The sequence below is a fragment of the Salmo salar genome, chromosome 13, assembly GCF_965601325.2.
Source record: "Salmo salar chromosome 13, fSalSal1, whole genome shotgun sequence".
Classification (NCBI taxonomy): domain Eukaryota; kingdom Metazoa; phylum Chordata; class Actinopteri; order Salmoniformes; family Salmonidae; genus Salmo; species Salmo salar.
Genome location: NC_138303.1, coordinates 39,841,898 through 39,857,500, shown reverse-complemented (window position 1 = coordinate 39,857,500; position 15,603 = coordinate 39,841,898). Strand labels below are relative to the sequence as shown.

The 15,603-nt window shown below is 48.5% G+C and overlaps 1 protein-coding gene across 1 annotated transcript in view; it reads right to left on the bottom strand.

Moving 5' to 3' along the window:
- Nucleotides 1–15,603, bottom strand: part of LOC106567158 (plexin-A2) — a 260,888-nt gene that overhangs the window by 1,240 nt on the left and 244,045 nt on the right. Inside the window, exons 18-21 of the mRNA XM_082960069.1 lie at nucleotides 7,138–7,377; nucleotides 6,728–6,871; nucleotides 5,835–6,069; nucleotides 2,790–2,932 (exon numbers count right to left, since the gene is read on the bottom strand). Of these exons, the coding sequence (XP_082816195.1) occupies nucleotides 2,790–2,932; nucleotides 5,835–6,069; nucleotides 6,728–6,871; nucleotides 7,138–7,377 (762 nt within the window). The remainder of the gene's footprint in view (nucleotides 1–2,789; nucleotides 2,933–5,834; nucleotides 6,070–6,727; nucleotides 6,872–7,137; nucleotides 7,378–15,603) is intronic.

Here is a 15,603-nt window from a genome sequence, read left to right as displayed (position 1 = left end):
GAGGGAGTGTATTGAGTGTGTTCCAGTCAGAGGGAGTGTATTGAGTGTGTTCCAGTCAGAGGGAGTGTATTGAGTGTGTTCCAGTCAGAGGGAGTGTATTGAGTGTGTTCCAGTCAGAGGGAGTGTGTTGAGTGTGCTCCAGTCAGAAGGAGTGTATTGAGTGTGTTCCAGTCAGAGGGAGTGTATTGAGTGTGTTCCAGTCAGAGGGAGTGTATTGAGTGTGCTCCAGTCAGAGGGAGTGTATTGAGTGTGTTCCAGTCAGAGGGAGTGTATTGAGTGTGTTCCAGTCAGAGGAAGTGTATTGAGTGTGCTCCAGTCAGAGGGAGTGTATTGAGTGTGTTCCAGTCAGAGGGAGTGTATTGAGTGTGTTTCAGTCAGAGTGAGTGTGTTGAGTGTGTTCCAGTCAGAGGGAGTGTGTTGAGTGTGTTTCAGTCAGAGGGAGTGTATTGAGTGTGTTCCAGTCAGAGGGAGTGTATTGAGTGTGTTCCAGTCAGAGGGAGTGTATTGAGTGTGTTTCAGTCAGAGTGAGTGTGTTGAGTGTGTTCCAGTCAGAGTGAGTGTATTGAGTGTGTTCCAGTCAGAGGGAGTGTGTCGAGTGTGTTCCAGTCAGAGGGAGTGTATCGAGCGTGTTCCAGTCAGAGGGAGTGTATCGAGCGAAGTTCCAGTCAGAGGGAGTGTATCGAGCGTGTTCCAGTCAGAGGGAGTGTATCGAGCGTGTTCCAGTCAGAGGGAGTGTATTGAGTGTGTTCCAGTCAGAGGGAGTGTATTGAGTGTGTTCCAGTCAGAGGGAGTGTGTTGAGTGTGCTCCAGGCAGAGGGAGTGTATTGAGTGTGTTCCAGTCAGAGGGAGTGTATCGAGCGTGTTCCAGTCAGAGGGAGTGTATTGAGTGTGTTCCAGTCAGAGGGAGTGTATTGAGTGTGCTCCAGTCAGAGGGAGTGTATTGAGTGTGTTCCAGTCAGAGGGAGTGTATTGAGTGTGTTCCAGTCAGAGGAAGTGTATTGAGTGTGCTCCAGTCAGAGGGAGTGTATTGAGTGTGTTCCAGTCAGAGGGAGTGTATTGAGTGTGTTTCAGTCAGAGTGAGTGTGTTGAGTGTGTTCCAGTCAGAGGGAGTGTGTTGAGTGTGTTTCAGTCAGAGGGAGTGTATTGAGTGTGTTCCAGTCAGAGGGAGTGTATTGAGTGTGTTCCAGTCAGAGGGAGTGTATTGAGTGTGTTTCAGTCAGAGTGAGTGTGTTGAGTGTGTTCCAGTCAGAGTGAGTGTATTGAGTGTGTTCCAGTCAGAGGGAGTGTGTCGAGTGTGTTCCAGTCAGAGGGAGTGTATCGAGCGTGTTCCAGTCAGAGGGAGTGTATCGAGCGAAGTTCCAGTCAGAGGGAGTGTATCGAGCGTGTTCCAGTCAGAGGGAGTGTATCGAGCGTGTTCCAGTCAGAGGGAGTGTATTGAGTGTGTTCCAGTCAGAGGGAGTGTATTGAGTGTGTTCCAGTCAGAGGGAGTGTGTTGAGTGTGCTCCAGGCAGAGGGAGTGTATTGAGTGTGTTCCAGTCAGAGGGAGTGTATCGAGCGTGTTCCAGTCAGAGGGAGTGTATTGAGTGTGTTCCAGTCAGAGGGAGTGTATTGAGTGTGTTCCAGTCAGAGGGAGTGTGTTGAGTGTGTGCCAGGCAGAGGGAGTGTATTGAGTGTGTTCCAGTCAGAGGGAGTGTATTGAGTGTGTTCCAGTCAGAGGGAGTGTATTGAGTGCGTTCCAGTCAGAGGGAGTGTATTGAGTGTGCTCCAGTCAGAGGGAGTGTATTGAGTGCGTTCCAGTCAGAGGGAGTGTATTGAGTGTGTTCCAGTCAGAGGAAGTGTATTGAGTGTGCTCCAGTCAGAGGGAGTGTATTGAGTGTGTTCCAGTCAGAGGGAGTGTATTGAGTGTGTTTCAGTCAGAGTGAGTGTGTTGAGTGTGTTCCAGTCAGAGGAAGTGTATTGAGTGTGTTCCAGTCAGAGGGAGTGTGTTGAGTGTGTTCCAGTCAGAGGGAGTGTATCGAGCATGTTCCAGTCAGAGGGAGTGTATTGAGTGTGTTCCAGTCAGAGGGAGTGTATTGAGTGTGTTTCAGTCAGAGGGAGTGTATTGAGTGTGTTCCAGTCAGAGGGAGTGTATTGAGTGTGTTTCAGTCAGAGGGAGTGTATTGAGTGTGTTCCAGTCAGAGGGAGTGTATTGAGTGTGTTCCAGTCAGAGGGAGTGTATTGAGTGTGTTCCAGTCAGAGGGAGTGTATTGAGTGTGTTCCAGTCAGAGGGAGTGTATCGAGCGTGTTCCAGTCAGAGGGAGTGTATTGAGTGTGTTTCAGTCAGTTTATCCCCAGTAGAGGAGGTGGGTCCCATGGCCGCCAGTGAACAGGACATTACCCACGTCATTACTCCTGATGAAGGAGCTGCTGGTGGGTGAAATAGACGTGTGCCGGGACCCTGTACTGGGACCTGTGTGTGGGTGGGAGTGTGTGTATGTGTGCTGTGTGTGGTGCTGGTGTGTGTGTATTTGTGTGTGTGAGGCCAGAGGGTAGAGAGGCAGAGCTGCATACTTGTATCAGTCTCCCTCTGGGCACTGTGGTGCTTATGGGAGGGCATGCCGTAGGGGAGTGATGTTGAAGCTCTCACCATTTCCCCCCTCTCTCTCTTCCCTCTCCCTTTATCACTTCTCCAATTCTCAATTCCCCTTCCTCCCTCCTCTCTCTCCCCCCTCTCGCTCTTTTACACTCTCAAACTCTCCCACTCCCCCCTCTCCATTTTCTCTCCCTCTCCCCCTCCAGTCTCTCCGTACCTCCAGTTCTCTGAGAACAGGGTGGTCCTCGATGCCAGGGAAGAGGACTCTCATGGCGTAGGTCCTGTAGTCCAGGTGAGGGATACCAGCTCTGTCCAGATCACTGGTCAGCTCATTGATGTCCGTCTGCAGCTCAGCAAAGGCTGGTGGGGGGGGGGGGGGGGGGGGGGCAGACATGAGTATAGATCAACTGATTCCAGACCTGCTAGTTTAAAATCTACCTGAAACTATGGAGCACATCTACATGCATAAATATGTACGCCCACTATCTATGGTGACCCTGACACTGAACCCAAGACACACTTCATAGAAGAAGAAAAGCTCTCTCTCTCTCTCACACACACACACACACACACACACACACACACACACACACACACACACACACACACACACACACACACACACACACACACACCACACACACACTATAACACCCCCCCCAAACACACACACACACACACACACACACACACACACACACACACATAACACACCCCCCCCAAACACACACACAGACACACAACAACCCCCCCAAACACACACACATAACAACCCCCCCAAACACAGACACACAACAACCCCCCCCAAACATACACACATAACACCCCCCCCCCAAAACACACACACATATCAACCCCCCCAAACACACACACATAACAACCCCTCCCCCAAACACACACACATTCCCTTCCGGTGCCCAGTAAATCAGCTGTACTGTACAGTATCTGAGCTCCTGTGTTTGGGTCCCCTGCTGTTAGCAGCTGCAGGTGAAAGGTGGTTAATTGGCCCCATTCTGACTGAGTCCTGCACTGCCCTGAGGGAGACCCCTTAGCATCTCTACAGCCAATCACAGCCATATTTCCCACCTACCCCCCCAGCCCCCCTGCTACCCCAGCCCAGGGCTCAGACTCAGACCCCTGGTGTGAAACCCAGGTACCTAGCTGCCCTTCTAAATCCACCCTCGGGCGACTAAGCTCCTCCTGGCCACAGCTACTGGTTTAAACATGACCTCTCGGCCTGTCTCCTGGCCTGTGTGTGCCTGTGTGTCTGACTGTGGCCAGGGCTTTAGCTCTGTAAACCCCATGCGGCCATGTGCTGCTCTGCTCACTCCCCCCAGCTGGGCCCGACAACAGCCCTAAGCCCCACAGACATAGACCTCACTATTATCTCCTCTACTCTGCCACCACCCTGACAAAACTCAGATTAATGAGGCAATGACATTTGGAGGCAGAGGAGGCTGCTGAGAGGAGGGCGGCTCATAATAATGTCTGGAAAGGAGCGAATGGAACGGTATCAAACACCTGGAAACTGCTCCAGCCATCACCACGGACCTGTCCTCCCCAATTAAGGTGCCACCAACCTCCTGTGTTTGGAGGATGTACCCTTCTAGTATACTATTTATTCTGTATGTCCTGCCTTCTATACGCAGGTTGGCATTTATTGTCATGAATCTTGCCCTGGAGGCAGCTCTGCAGAGTGGTCACTAGCTGGCACAGCCACAAAGTCATAAAACTTGATTTTAAACCTAACCCTAAATTAAAACCAAAAACCGATAAAAAATGTTCAGGAATTTTTACGATATAGACAATTTTGACTTTGCAGCTGTACCCACCCAGCGGATATCGCTCAGTTCTGCCTCCAGGGCCAGATTCATGACAATAAACATCAACCCGTCTTCTATACATCCTTTATGTTGGGACAGTCTACATTCAGAGTGGTAAAGCTGTGTTCAGGGTGGCTGGAGGGAATACATAACACAAGGAGAGAATTGAGAACTACTGACTTATTCAACCCGTTCTCAATTGACACAAGGCTATACGGGAGTCTTTCACAAGACACCTTCACTGACCATAGTCATATGTAACGTCTAATAGCATTACACAACAGATTAGATTAAAAAGAGCTGTGAGAAAACCACGTCCCAAAATATTCGAACGAGCCACCGCCCCTACATTTGAATTATCGCTAAAAGAGGAAATAACCTTTTTTTTACGAAGCCATTGAAGGCCTCAAAGGGTTATTTGAGTCAGTATGGTTCCACATAGAACCATTACCCTTCCCAAATAACCCTTGAGGAACCCTCTTTTTTTTGTGTGCATGGGCGTGTGTGTGTGTGGGTGTGTGTTGGACATTAGAGTTCAGCACTAACACAGATGTTTCAGGCTTTAACTAAGTCTGCCTAACAATCTTAAACGAGGCCATGCCTTTACAACAAACTCAGCAAACAGACACAGACCAGAACACACACACCTACACAAACACACACACACACTATGCGTCCTGTGCATCTGTGATACAGAAAATGTCAGCATGACATAAAGATGATATCCCATTCCAGATCTGTTCACAGGAAAACGTTGTGTTTATCAGTGTGTGTGTGTGTGTGTGTGTGTGTGTGTGTGTGTGTGTGTGTGTGTGGAAGTGAATGAGTCAGTGTGTGTGAACAATAGACAAGCACCATGTTCATTTAGTGTGTCATGTTCGGGGTCACACACACACACACACACGAGTAAATTAAAGTAGCAGAGACTGTCGCCCAAAACCTGACTCATTGACCCTGATTCACAATACCTTATATTACATTACGTAACACACAGTACCAGTAATGGACTTACTACGCGGAAATACCCATTTGTGTCTTTCATGTGATTATGCCACGCCTTAGTGGAGACCAGTCAATGCACTTTCACTGTCGTCATTTAACCTGTGAACTCAGCCTGCGAGCTCAGTCATTAGTCCTCCTAGGAGACCGCAATCAAAGTGTCTCAGAAATAGCTTTGTAGAGCAGAAGAGGACCAAACGTAATTGTCGTACTCGTCACGGCCATTTTGATTTCAGTTTCCAATGTAATTGCATTACTTTGTTGTCTCTGGGCTCAACTGACCTTCCGTAGTTTATACGATAGTTTGTGAGAGTTGTAACTAATAGTCTATGGTTGATTTGTTGAATAAATATGCATATTGATGCATATCAATGTCACTGATGGCCTCCTGCTAGTCCGTAGAGCATCTAGATGGACTATCTAAATAATGTGTTACCCACCTTCCTTGCACTCCAGGGCGACCCGGGACTCCAGGTTGTCCATCTGCATCTGCAGGCGCTTCAGGGTGAGGTCATTCTCCCGCGACTTGCGTTTGTACGCGATGAGGACGAGGATGACGATGATGAGGAGGAGGCCTCCGCCGGCGGCGATGCTGACGATGGCGGGGAGGGTGAGCAGGCTGTCTGACAGGATGTTTACTGACCCCGGAGACACATGGAGACCACCCACCTGCACCTGAATATCACACACACACACACACACAGAGAGAAACACACGCACAGAGAAACACACACATTCAAACACACACACACAGGCATGCACGCACACACATTAGATTCAGTTAAATAAACCTATCCAGCGCACAGACACAGTGTGCATAGACACACACACACACACACACACACACACACACACACACACACACACACACACACACACACACACACACACACACACACACACACACACACACACACACACCCCCCCCCCCCCCCCGTGTGCATAGACACACACACACACACACACACGCAGACACAGCACAAATGCAACATACCAATACACCCCATCATCGAGGACAGTGAAGAGTGAAGTTCTGGGGACTTCCACTCAATAAGTGAGCAGACTTGCAGAAATAATTGCGGTGGATTCTAACAGAACCTTTTTACGGCTAGAGCCCAGTAACACTGCCCTCTTTTTGACCTGAAAGAACAACCACGAACGTGCCAGAATAATGGAGTTTACAGGTCAAACGTTACGGAAATGAAACTATGTAGACACTCCGACACACAGAGAGACAGAATAGAGAGACAGGAAGAGGGTGTGTGTGTGCGATCAGCTGTGTGTGTGTCAGTGTGCGTGTGTGTGCGTGTTTGGACAGACATGACTGACGTACCATGACTTTGTACTGGCCCGTGAGGTTAGGGGGCTCACACAGCAGCTGGGTCTCAGACACTGTGACAGAGCAGGGGGTCTCCCCGATCAACACAGTGTAGTTGAGCTTCACCCCCCCTGAGGCATGAGGCACCAGGTTTCTGCCCTGTGGGGGGGGGGGGGAATTATTGAAACCTCAAGTAATCTTAAAATAATGTATTGTTTGTTATGATACAGCAGTTATGATACAGTTATACCGTAGAACACATTGTCATACTAAAATGTTTATACCTCAGGCTTAACTGCAGTTTAATGGTAGCTGTCAAATCCCCTAAACCCTCTCTTGGTTTCTAAGATCTAGACGAGTTACTGTAAAGGCCCTGTAAAAAGACTTTCCTGCATCATTACAATCCCCATGTCCTTCTGCCATACCTTGAGAATGATGGGCGATCCGGGCTTCTGTTCCAGGACTCCATTGGTGCTGAGAGGTTCAAAGTATGGGTTGGGGTAGTAGAGGAAGATGGTTTTGTTATAGACTAGCAGAGTCTGGACGTTGTTGAAGATGAACCCAAACTCATCAGCGTGTTTGACCGTGTCCAGACCTGGACGGTACTCTGCCACCAGGGACGGAGCAAAGCAATTCATACTGGTGGTGTTTAGAACCTTACACACCTTAGACGGGGAGGGAGAGAGACACACATTAGCTTCTGAGGTAACCAATCCACCCTAGCCAGCCATCATGCCCTAATAATCGAAGCTTATTAGAGCATGAGAGACGTGAGACGAGAGCAAGTCAAGCAGGAGGAGCTGAGACAGTTCATTGGTCTGCCTCTACTCTTTTCAAACCAAAAGCTGAAAGACTAGATTCATAACATGTAGCCCAACAGCCAACAGCTGTAACAGCTGTAATACCATGCCAAAATCCGGTGTTAATTGAATGTTACCCTTCATACAACAACACACACTGGCAGAGCTAAGAGCTTGAGGCTGATAATATTGACACCAAGCCGCGCTACTTTTCAGATCTCTCCTCCGGTGGTGCTGAGGGAGCCTAAAACTGAGAAAAGTGAGATGATGAAGTGTGTCAGTCGGCAATCATTCTCTGACACAGGGCATTGGGGGCACTGGGGATATCCCCCACTCTACTGGTCACACATCCTAGTCTGGCAGGTTGAGGTGAAGTCAGGGCTTCTGGAATAACACTCCTCAATGTCTGTATGCCCAGGAGTGGCCATTTTCCCTGTGAGGGAACGAGGGTAGGACCTGCAGCACTATCACTAACAGTAGAGGAACCTGATTGATTACTGTGCTGCACTCCTGCTACTGGGAGCCTTTTATCCCCCCCCCCTATCTCTCTCTATCTCTCTCTCAGAGGAGAAACTTAATTAGAGCTAAATATCTTTAAAGCTTCACAGTGCCAGCAGAGTACCATGCCTCTTACCTGTTGTCCTCTGCTCTAGTCTAGAGCCGGGGGGAGGACCAGCGATCGATACGAACTCATCTCGTACAAACTTGGTCCCACCATCTATTGCATTTGGCAGGAAGAAAAACCTAAGCAATGCAGACACAGTCTTTTCTAAGGCAGTACACAGCCTAAGTGTGCAGCAGGGGGAATTGTCTTAGCTACTCAAGTCATGCTCTTTGAGGTAGAACTACAGAAGACAACTACAGAGTACAACTACAGAGTACAATGGTATTTCTCCATGCAGGAAGGCATACTAGGCTGCATTATCAAGTAGCCAGTTGTATGGTAACATAGTCTTTGGACTGGTGCTGCTGGAGGTCTGTGGAGCGTTGGGTTGGGTTCAGCAGGAAGGCTGCTCTGCTCCCGGAGAAGAAACTGAGCTAACCCAAACACACTTCGCACATTACAGTTTTTTTTTTGTTGCTGCGGCTGGGCTCGGTGACTTCGTGTTGGCCCACACCACGAGGCCTAAACGCTCCCATGCGACTCCCGTAGTGGAGTGACATGGAAAATGGAGTTTGCATGTTAGTGAGAACTGGAATACGAAAGAGAGGGAGAGAGAGAGAGAGGCTAAGCCCTTTTAAAAATGGATACAACTCCGTAGCACCGCTGACACACTTTCTCCAAGCATCTACTACTGTAATCCCATTATACTGTATGTTACAGAGAGAGCTTAGATGAGAGTTAGAGAAAATACCGTGGGAAATACATACTGTATAGTGGAGTCTTATCTTGTGCTGGCTATGATTATCAACAGCTGTTCGTGAATGTATTTACTTATTCACTTGAAAGATTCCTGCCAATAAGTATTTAATTAGCTAGATATACTGAGAGCTCTATTTGAACAAACCTAACACAGTGGTAAATCTAAGCGCTGGCGGTTGAACTCCAGGTCCCTGGGTGTGTCAGATATATTTGTGCTATCTCCACAGCCGTTATGAGCGCAATAGCTGGCGGTGGCGCGAAAGGGCCGGGTTTCGATGAATAAACAAGTTGCAGGTGTGACGAGGGCGTTGGCCACTCATCGGACAATCAAGGCGTTCCATGGCTTAATACTGCATGGTTTTGTCTAAGGTTCTGTCGGATATTGCCGTTGTCGCCAACTCCAATTGGGCTTGGGGCACGGTAACGAGTGATAGTAACAGAAGAAGAAAAAAAACATCCAGTGTTTGTTCAATACGTTTGCCGTGTTGTCAGTCAACATCGTCATAAATGCTTCACCGAGTATAGGCCTTTACGCATCGCACTTCTCATCAAATAAAAAAGACTAAATGGTATTGAATGCGTGAGGCGCATTCTCAATAACCAAGATATAGCCTTGGCCTACCATTGATACTGCATTATAGGACTGAATACTTGAAATACGATTGAAGGAGCACGTCTTTGATAACCGGACAAGAGGCGCTCTTTGAAAAGCCAAATGGGGTATGCGCCGCAGATACAGTAGGCCCACCTGAATTGTGAATGGTGCATAAGCCTCAGGAGTAGACATCTAGAAAATATGCTAATGCATGGCCACGGTAAGAAAGACACCAGACACATTGCTGTTGAACCAGCGTTCTCTATAAAAGGCTAAGGGTAGCCTATACGGACTTGTTTTTTAATCAAATGAAACGGAAAACAAGCAATTGTCATCGGATTATCTCATCTCTCGTTCCATGATGGCCATATAGCCTACATGAAGGGGTTTTTACTCACATCCACAGTAATAACAGTAGCTGGCTAAAATAATGTAATTGCCTACATAGATGAAAAGGGGATATAGGCTCACTGTTTTGCTGCTGTCAAACTTGACCTTTTAATAAAGCTTTGGTAATAAAATAAACTAAATTCAAAGCGGTCTCACGAGCTAAACCCTTTATTGATAGTCTTGACTGCTTAGCGAATGCATTGGGCAGGACAACAAAAACAGCCTTCATTCATTGGTTTTTAATCAAATGAAACGAAATGAGAAAAAAAACATGTTTTTGAAAAATGTTTCTAAATACGAGGTTTACGGCACAAAAAACACATCTCTCTTGTTCCATGTGCATATGGGCACTGTGCGTCACAGCTGGATAGGCCGCGCCATAACCAACCGCGTTACCGCTAAAAACAGCTTTCGGTTGGTCTTAAATATCCCCACCAGAGCATACTGAAATTGGCACTTTGGCACACATTTTTACGGACACACCTCAGACATTGCCACCCCTCCCACCTCAGCACAAGACAGGTAAATGACTGATCCTGGCGCTAAGGTTTGAAAAAAGAAGAGCGCCGGCTTTAACAGGAAGAAATTGCAAACGAGTGTGCTTTTGACAATTGCGCTGGCTTAACGCCAGCCAAAATAGAGCCACGTCGAATAATTTCAGAGACTGTATAACAAAAGTTCCTTGTCGCTGTTATTTCCATGCTATAAACACTGACATGATACAGACAGGCACATATGCTACCCCAGCATCTTTCCCTGCCTGCCTGTCTGTGTCTGTCTTGGTAGGAACAGAACAGCGATGTATATGCAAGTCAACTACTATGGCTCCCACTACCATCTGTTCAGAGCTGGAGTGGCTGGATGGACGGATGCTGCATGTGTTCAACACACACTCTCTCTGTGTGTGTGTGTGTGTGTGTGTGTGTGTGTGTGTGTGTGTGTGTGTGTGTGTGTGGGGGGGGAGACGACGACTCAATTGTTTCTTCTTTTCCCTCCCTTCCTGAATCCTTTCTTCCGAGTGTGTTGATCTAAAGAGGTCACACTCTGAATATGTCACTGAGCTTGGTGCTGCTACACTGAGTGTACAAAACATTAAGAACACCTTCCTAATATTGAGTGAGTTGCGCACTTCCCGGCTCCTACTACCATACCCCATTCAAAGGCACTTCAATCTTTCTGTCTTGCCCATTCACCCTGTGAATGGCACACATACACAATCCTTTGTCTCAAGGTTTAAACATCCTTCTTTAACCCGTCTTCTCCCCTTCACTGATTGAAGTGACATCAATACGGGATCATAACTTTCACCTGGATTCACCTGGTCAGTCTATGTCATGGAAAGAGCAGGTGTCCTTAATGTTTTGTACACTCAGTGTATATGGTAAGTGATCAGGGTAGTGAAGGGGGAAATAGAGGCATCTGAGTCGTGGAGGGATATCATATGCTGTCAATTATTCCACTGTAGGAACAGTTATTCTGCCAACCACCAGTTTAGAAAAGCCTAATGTATTCTACTCCAACCAGACACATTTCAATTTAATACAATCAGATCCATTATGAAACATGTCTTTTCCACAAATATTGTACAGTCTTAGCTATCTGTCCTTAGTCTTCATCCCTTTCCTCATCCAGTATACAGTTGCTCCAGGTCAACAGCTATAAAATAATTGGAATCTTGCCTCCTATTCTTTTTGCCCTGACTGGCACTGGATGGTGATGGAGCGGTGCATTGTACAGCAGCAGCTGTAACGTTAACAGTCTGGCCCTCTGGCTGAATTAATTATAAGAGAATCTACTGCAGTCTGCAGCAGCCCACTCAGCCCAGGCACCACACGCCAGGTCTCTGACTTGGTGAGAGGGAGGCAGTAGAGGAGGGACGGGAGGGCAGGAGGAAATAGGCTCCAGGGGTCATGAGTAGGAGAGAGGAGACAGCTCTGTAAGGCCAAGGGTCAAAGGTTATGTGAGCAATATTCTTGCCAATGAGTGATATCACTCCTACACTTCATCCACTTCTTTCAATGTCCTGTTTGTTTCCACCAGCTGGTAATGCTGGCAGTATCTCTCTTATATTAGTCACATCTGACGGCCGTGGAACAAGACGAACTACAGCAGCTGATGAAATGTTTTGTACAAGCTGGAGGTTGTGATGGTGCTTGGCCTTACCATACTGAACAGGTGAAAAATCATCTCATGCTAAATGAGAGTGGACGGTGCTGTGAAATATCCACTGGGCGACCAGGCTGTTAGTGTAGCCTAGCGATGAATAATGCCCTGCGTTGTTCCACAGTCAATATAACCGTGTATTGGGAAGGTGGCCAGGAGAGTAGAAAATCCAGAGTTTGGGGGGAGGGATGATGGAGAGTTTAGAGAGGAGGGGAGGGATGGAGTTTAGAGAGGAGGGGAGGGATGATGGAGAGTTTAGAGAGGTGGGGAGGGATGAATGGGGTTTAGAGAGGAGAGGAGGGGAGGGATGGATGGAGAGTTTAGAGAGCAGGGGAGGGATGGATGGAGAGTTTAGAGAGGTGGGGAGGGATGGATGGAGAGTTTAGAGAGGAGGGGAGGGATGATGGAGAGTTTAGAGAGGAGGGGAGGGATGGATGGAGAGTTTAGAGAGGTGGGGAGGGATGGATGGAGAGTTTAGAGAGGAGGGGAGGTTATGGATGGAGTTTAAGAGGAGGGAGGGGAGGGGAGGGATGGATGGAGAGTTTAGAGAGGAGGGGAGGGATGGATGGAGACTGGAGAGAGGAGGAGAGGGATGGATGGAGTTTAGAGAGGAGGGGAGGGATGGATGGAGAGTTTAGAGAGGAGGGGAGGGATGGATGGAGAGTTTAGAGAGGAGGGGAGGGATGGATGGAGTGTTTAGAGAGGAGGGGAGGGATGGATGGAGTTTAGAGAGGAGGGGAGGGATGGATGGAGACTGGAGAGAGGAGGAGAGGGATGGATGAGTTTAGAGAGGAGGGGAGGGATGGATGGAGAGTTTAGAGAGGAGGGGAGGGATGGATGGAGAGTTTAGAGAGGAGGGGAGGGATGGATGGAGAGTTTAGAGAGGAGGGGAGGCATGGATGGAGTTTAGAGAGGAGGGGAGGGATGGATGGAGAGTTTAGAGAGGAAGGGAGGGATGGATGGAGAGTTTAGAGAGGAGGGGAGGGATGGATGGAGAGTTTAGAGAGCAGGAGAGGGATGGATGGAGTTTAGAGAGGAGGGGAGGAATGATGGGGAGTTTAGAGAGGAGGGGAGGGATGGATGGAGTTTAGAGAGCAGGGGAGGGATGGATGGAGAGTTTAGAGAGGAAGGGAGGGATGGATGGAGAGTTTAGAGAGGAGGGGAGAGATGGATGGAGACTGGAGAGAGGAGGAGAGGGATGGATGGAGTTTAGAGGAGGGGAGGGATGGATGGAGAGTTTAGAGAGGAAGGGAGGGATGGATGGAGTTTAGAGAGGAGGGGAGGGGAGGGATGGATGGAGAGTTTAGAGAGGAGGAGAGGGATGGATGGAGTTTAGAGAAGAGGGGAGGGATGGATGGAGAGTTTAGAGAGGAAGGGAGGGATGGATGGAGTTTAGAGAGGAGGGGAGGGATGGATGGAGAGTTTAGAGAGGAGGGGAGGGATGGAGAGTTTAGAGAGGAAGGGAGGGATGGATGGAGTTTAGAGAGGAGGGGAGGGATGGATGGAGTTTAGAGATGAGGGGAGGGATGGATGGAGTTTAGAGAAGAGGGGAGGGATGGATGGAGAGTTTAGAGAGGAGGAGAGGGATGGATGGAGTTTAGAGAAGAGGGGAGGGATGGATGGAGAGTTTAGAGAGGAGGGGAGGGATGGATGGAGTTTAGAGAGCAGGGGAGGGATGGATGGAGAGTTTAGAGAGGAGGGGAGGGATGGATGGAGAGTTTAGAGAGGAGGGGAGGGATGGATGGAGAGTTTAGAGAGGAGGGGAGGGATGGATGGAGTTTAGAGAGGAGGGGAGGGATGGATGGAGTTTTTAGAGAGGAGGGGAGGGATGGATGGAGTTTAGAGAGCAGGGGAGGGATGGATGGAGAGTTTAGAGAGGAGGGGAGGGATGGATGGAGAGTTTAGAGAGCAGGAGAGGGATGGATGGAGTTTAGAGAGGAGGGGAGGAATGATGGGGAGTTTAGAGAGGAGGGGAGGGATGGATGGAGTTTAGAGAGCAGGGGAGGGATGGATGGAGAGTTTAGAGAGGAGGGGAGGGATGGATGGAGTTTAGAGAGGAGGGGAGGGATGGATGGAGAGTTTAGAGAGGAGGGGAGTGATGGATGGAGAGTTTAGAGAGGAGGGGAGGGATGGATGGAGACTGGAGAGAGGAGGGGAGGGATGGTACAGCTGTAGTGGATGAGGGTGAAAGAACCTGGGAAGACTGGAAGACGGTGAAGAAAGACACAGGAGGACAGCTTATTAACCACACATATAGCTTGAGGTAGAGAGAGGGAGCAAGCTGTATCTATAGTGGAGTCTCACCATCTATTCCTTCTATGCATCTGCTCATCACGTCAGTCTATCTGAGTGTTCATTGTATGTCTCTTGGGGTGAGGTCTTTTATACAGTTTGCTAGTAGGACAATGCTCTAAAGAGAAAGGTCTGATTGCATAAGGACTGTAAGTGCTGTGCTGCTTTATAGACCTAGTGAAGAGTAGGGCTCTCTGTCTCTCTCGCTGATCAGCTCAAATTGCTGTTGATCGCTTCCACTTCTGACAGTCTGGCTGTGTCCCAAATGCAACCCTATCCCCTTACAAATGCAACCCTATCCCCTTATATAATACACTACTTTTGACCAGTGCCATTGGGCTCTGGTTAAAAGTAGTGCACTATGTAGGGAATAGGGTACCATTTGGGACATAGCCTCTATCTATCTCATGACGACATCACACCAGCCAGGCAGACTTCTTAATGGGGGTAAAATGTGGCATGTGAAATGCTCTCTGAGAAAATGGGAGGGTGGGTCTGTGAGGGGAAAAATACACCTTTTAGCTTTAATCAGGGACAATGATTAATGTTTCAATTGTGAACCAGTGACAGGTACAGAGCGTGTCAAAGAAAATTGTCTCCCTTTCTGTGCCTTCTTCTTTGTGAAGAATCGTGTGCAGGTGACGAGAGGGAAGGATGGAAGAAGGGAGACGAGAGAGGCAATTTAGTGGAAGGCAAGTGACACTTCGAAGGCTGACATGACAGGCCCTTTCTCGGCTGGGCCCTGATTGCACGGCTTTCTGCCTTTCCCCTCGCGACAAATACGAAAGGAAGGGATGAAGAGATACGTAATTGTAACCTCAGCAGTTAACAAAAATTCACATGGCGGCTTCTTCTCTTCGCCTCTTCTGGGGCGAGGGAATCAAAGAGGAGCCGGGTGTCTGTGAGAGGAGCTAGGTAGGTGTGTGGGGGGGGGGGGGGGAGTGAGACTGCACTTTAAAGGAGGAAGCCGCAGAGCTCTCAAAGCGTTCTGCCTGCACCTGACTGACACACCAGACAGCAACCACACACAAGTCAAATCCGATTTCAGCTCAGAGGTTTCCAAGAATTCTTTGTGATCTGACCCAGTTCTCTCTTTGTGTGTATAAAGCAGTGACTGTCTGTCGTTAGACCCAAAATGGCTGGGTTTCGTCGTATAAAAGGGTCCGCACATGGAGACATGTATTAGAACAAAGGACTAGGTTACAGTTTTGATGTTGGCTACTGGAGCAATCATGAAGAAACCTCAGGCCCCTCAGAACCACTTTAGTGCAGTACAGTCTGTCCTGGT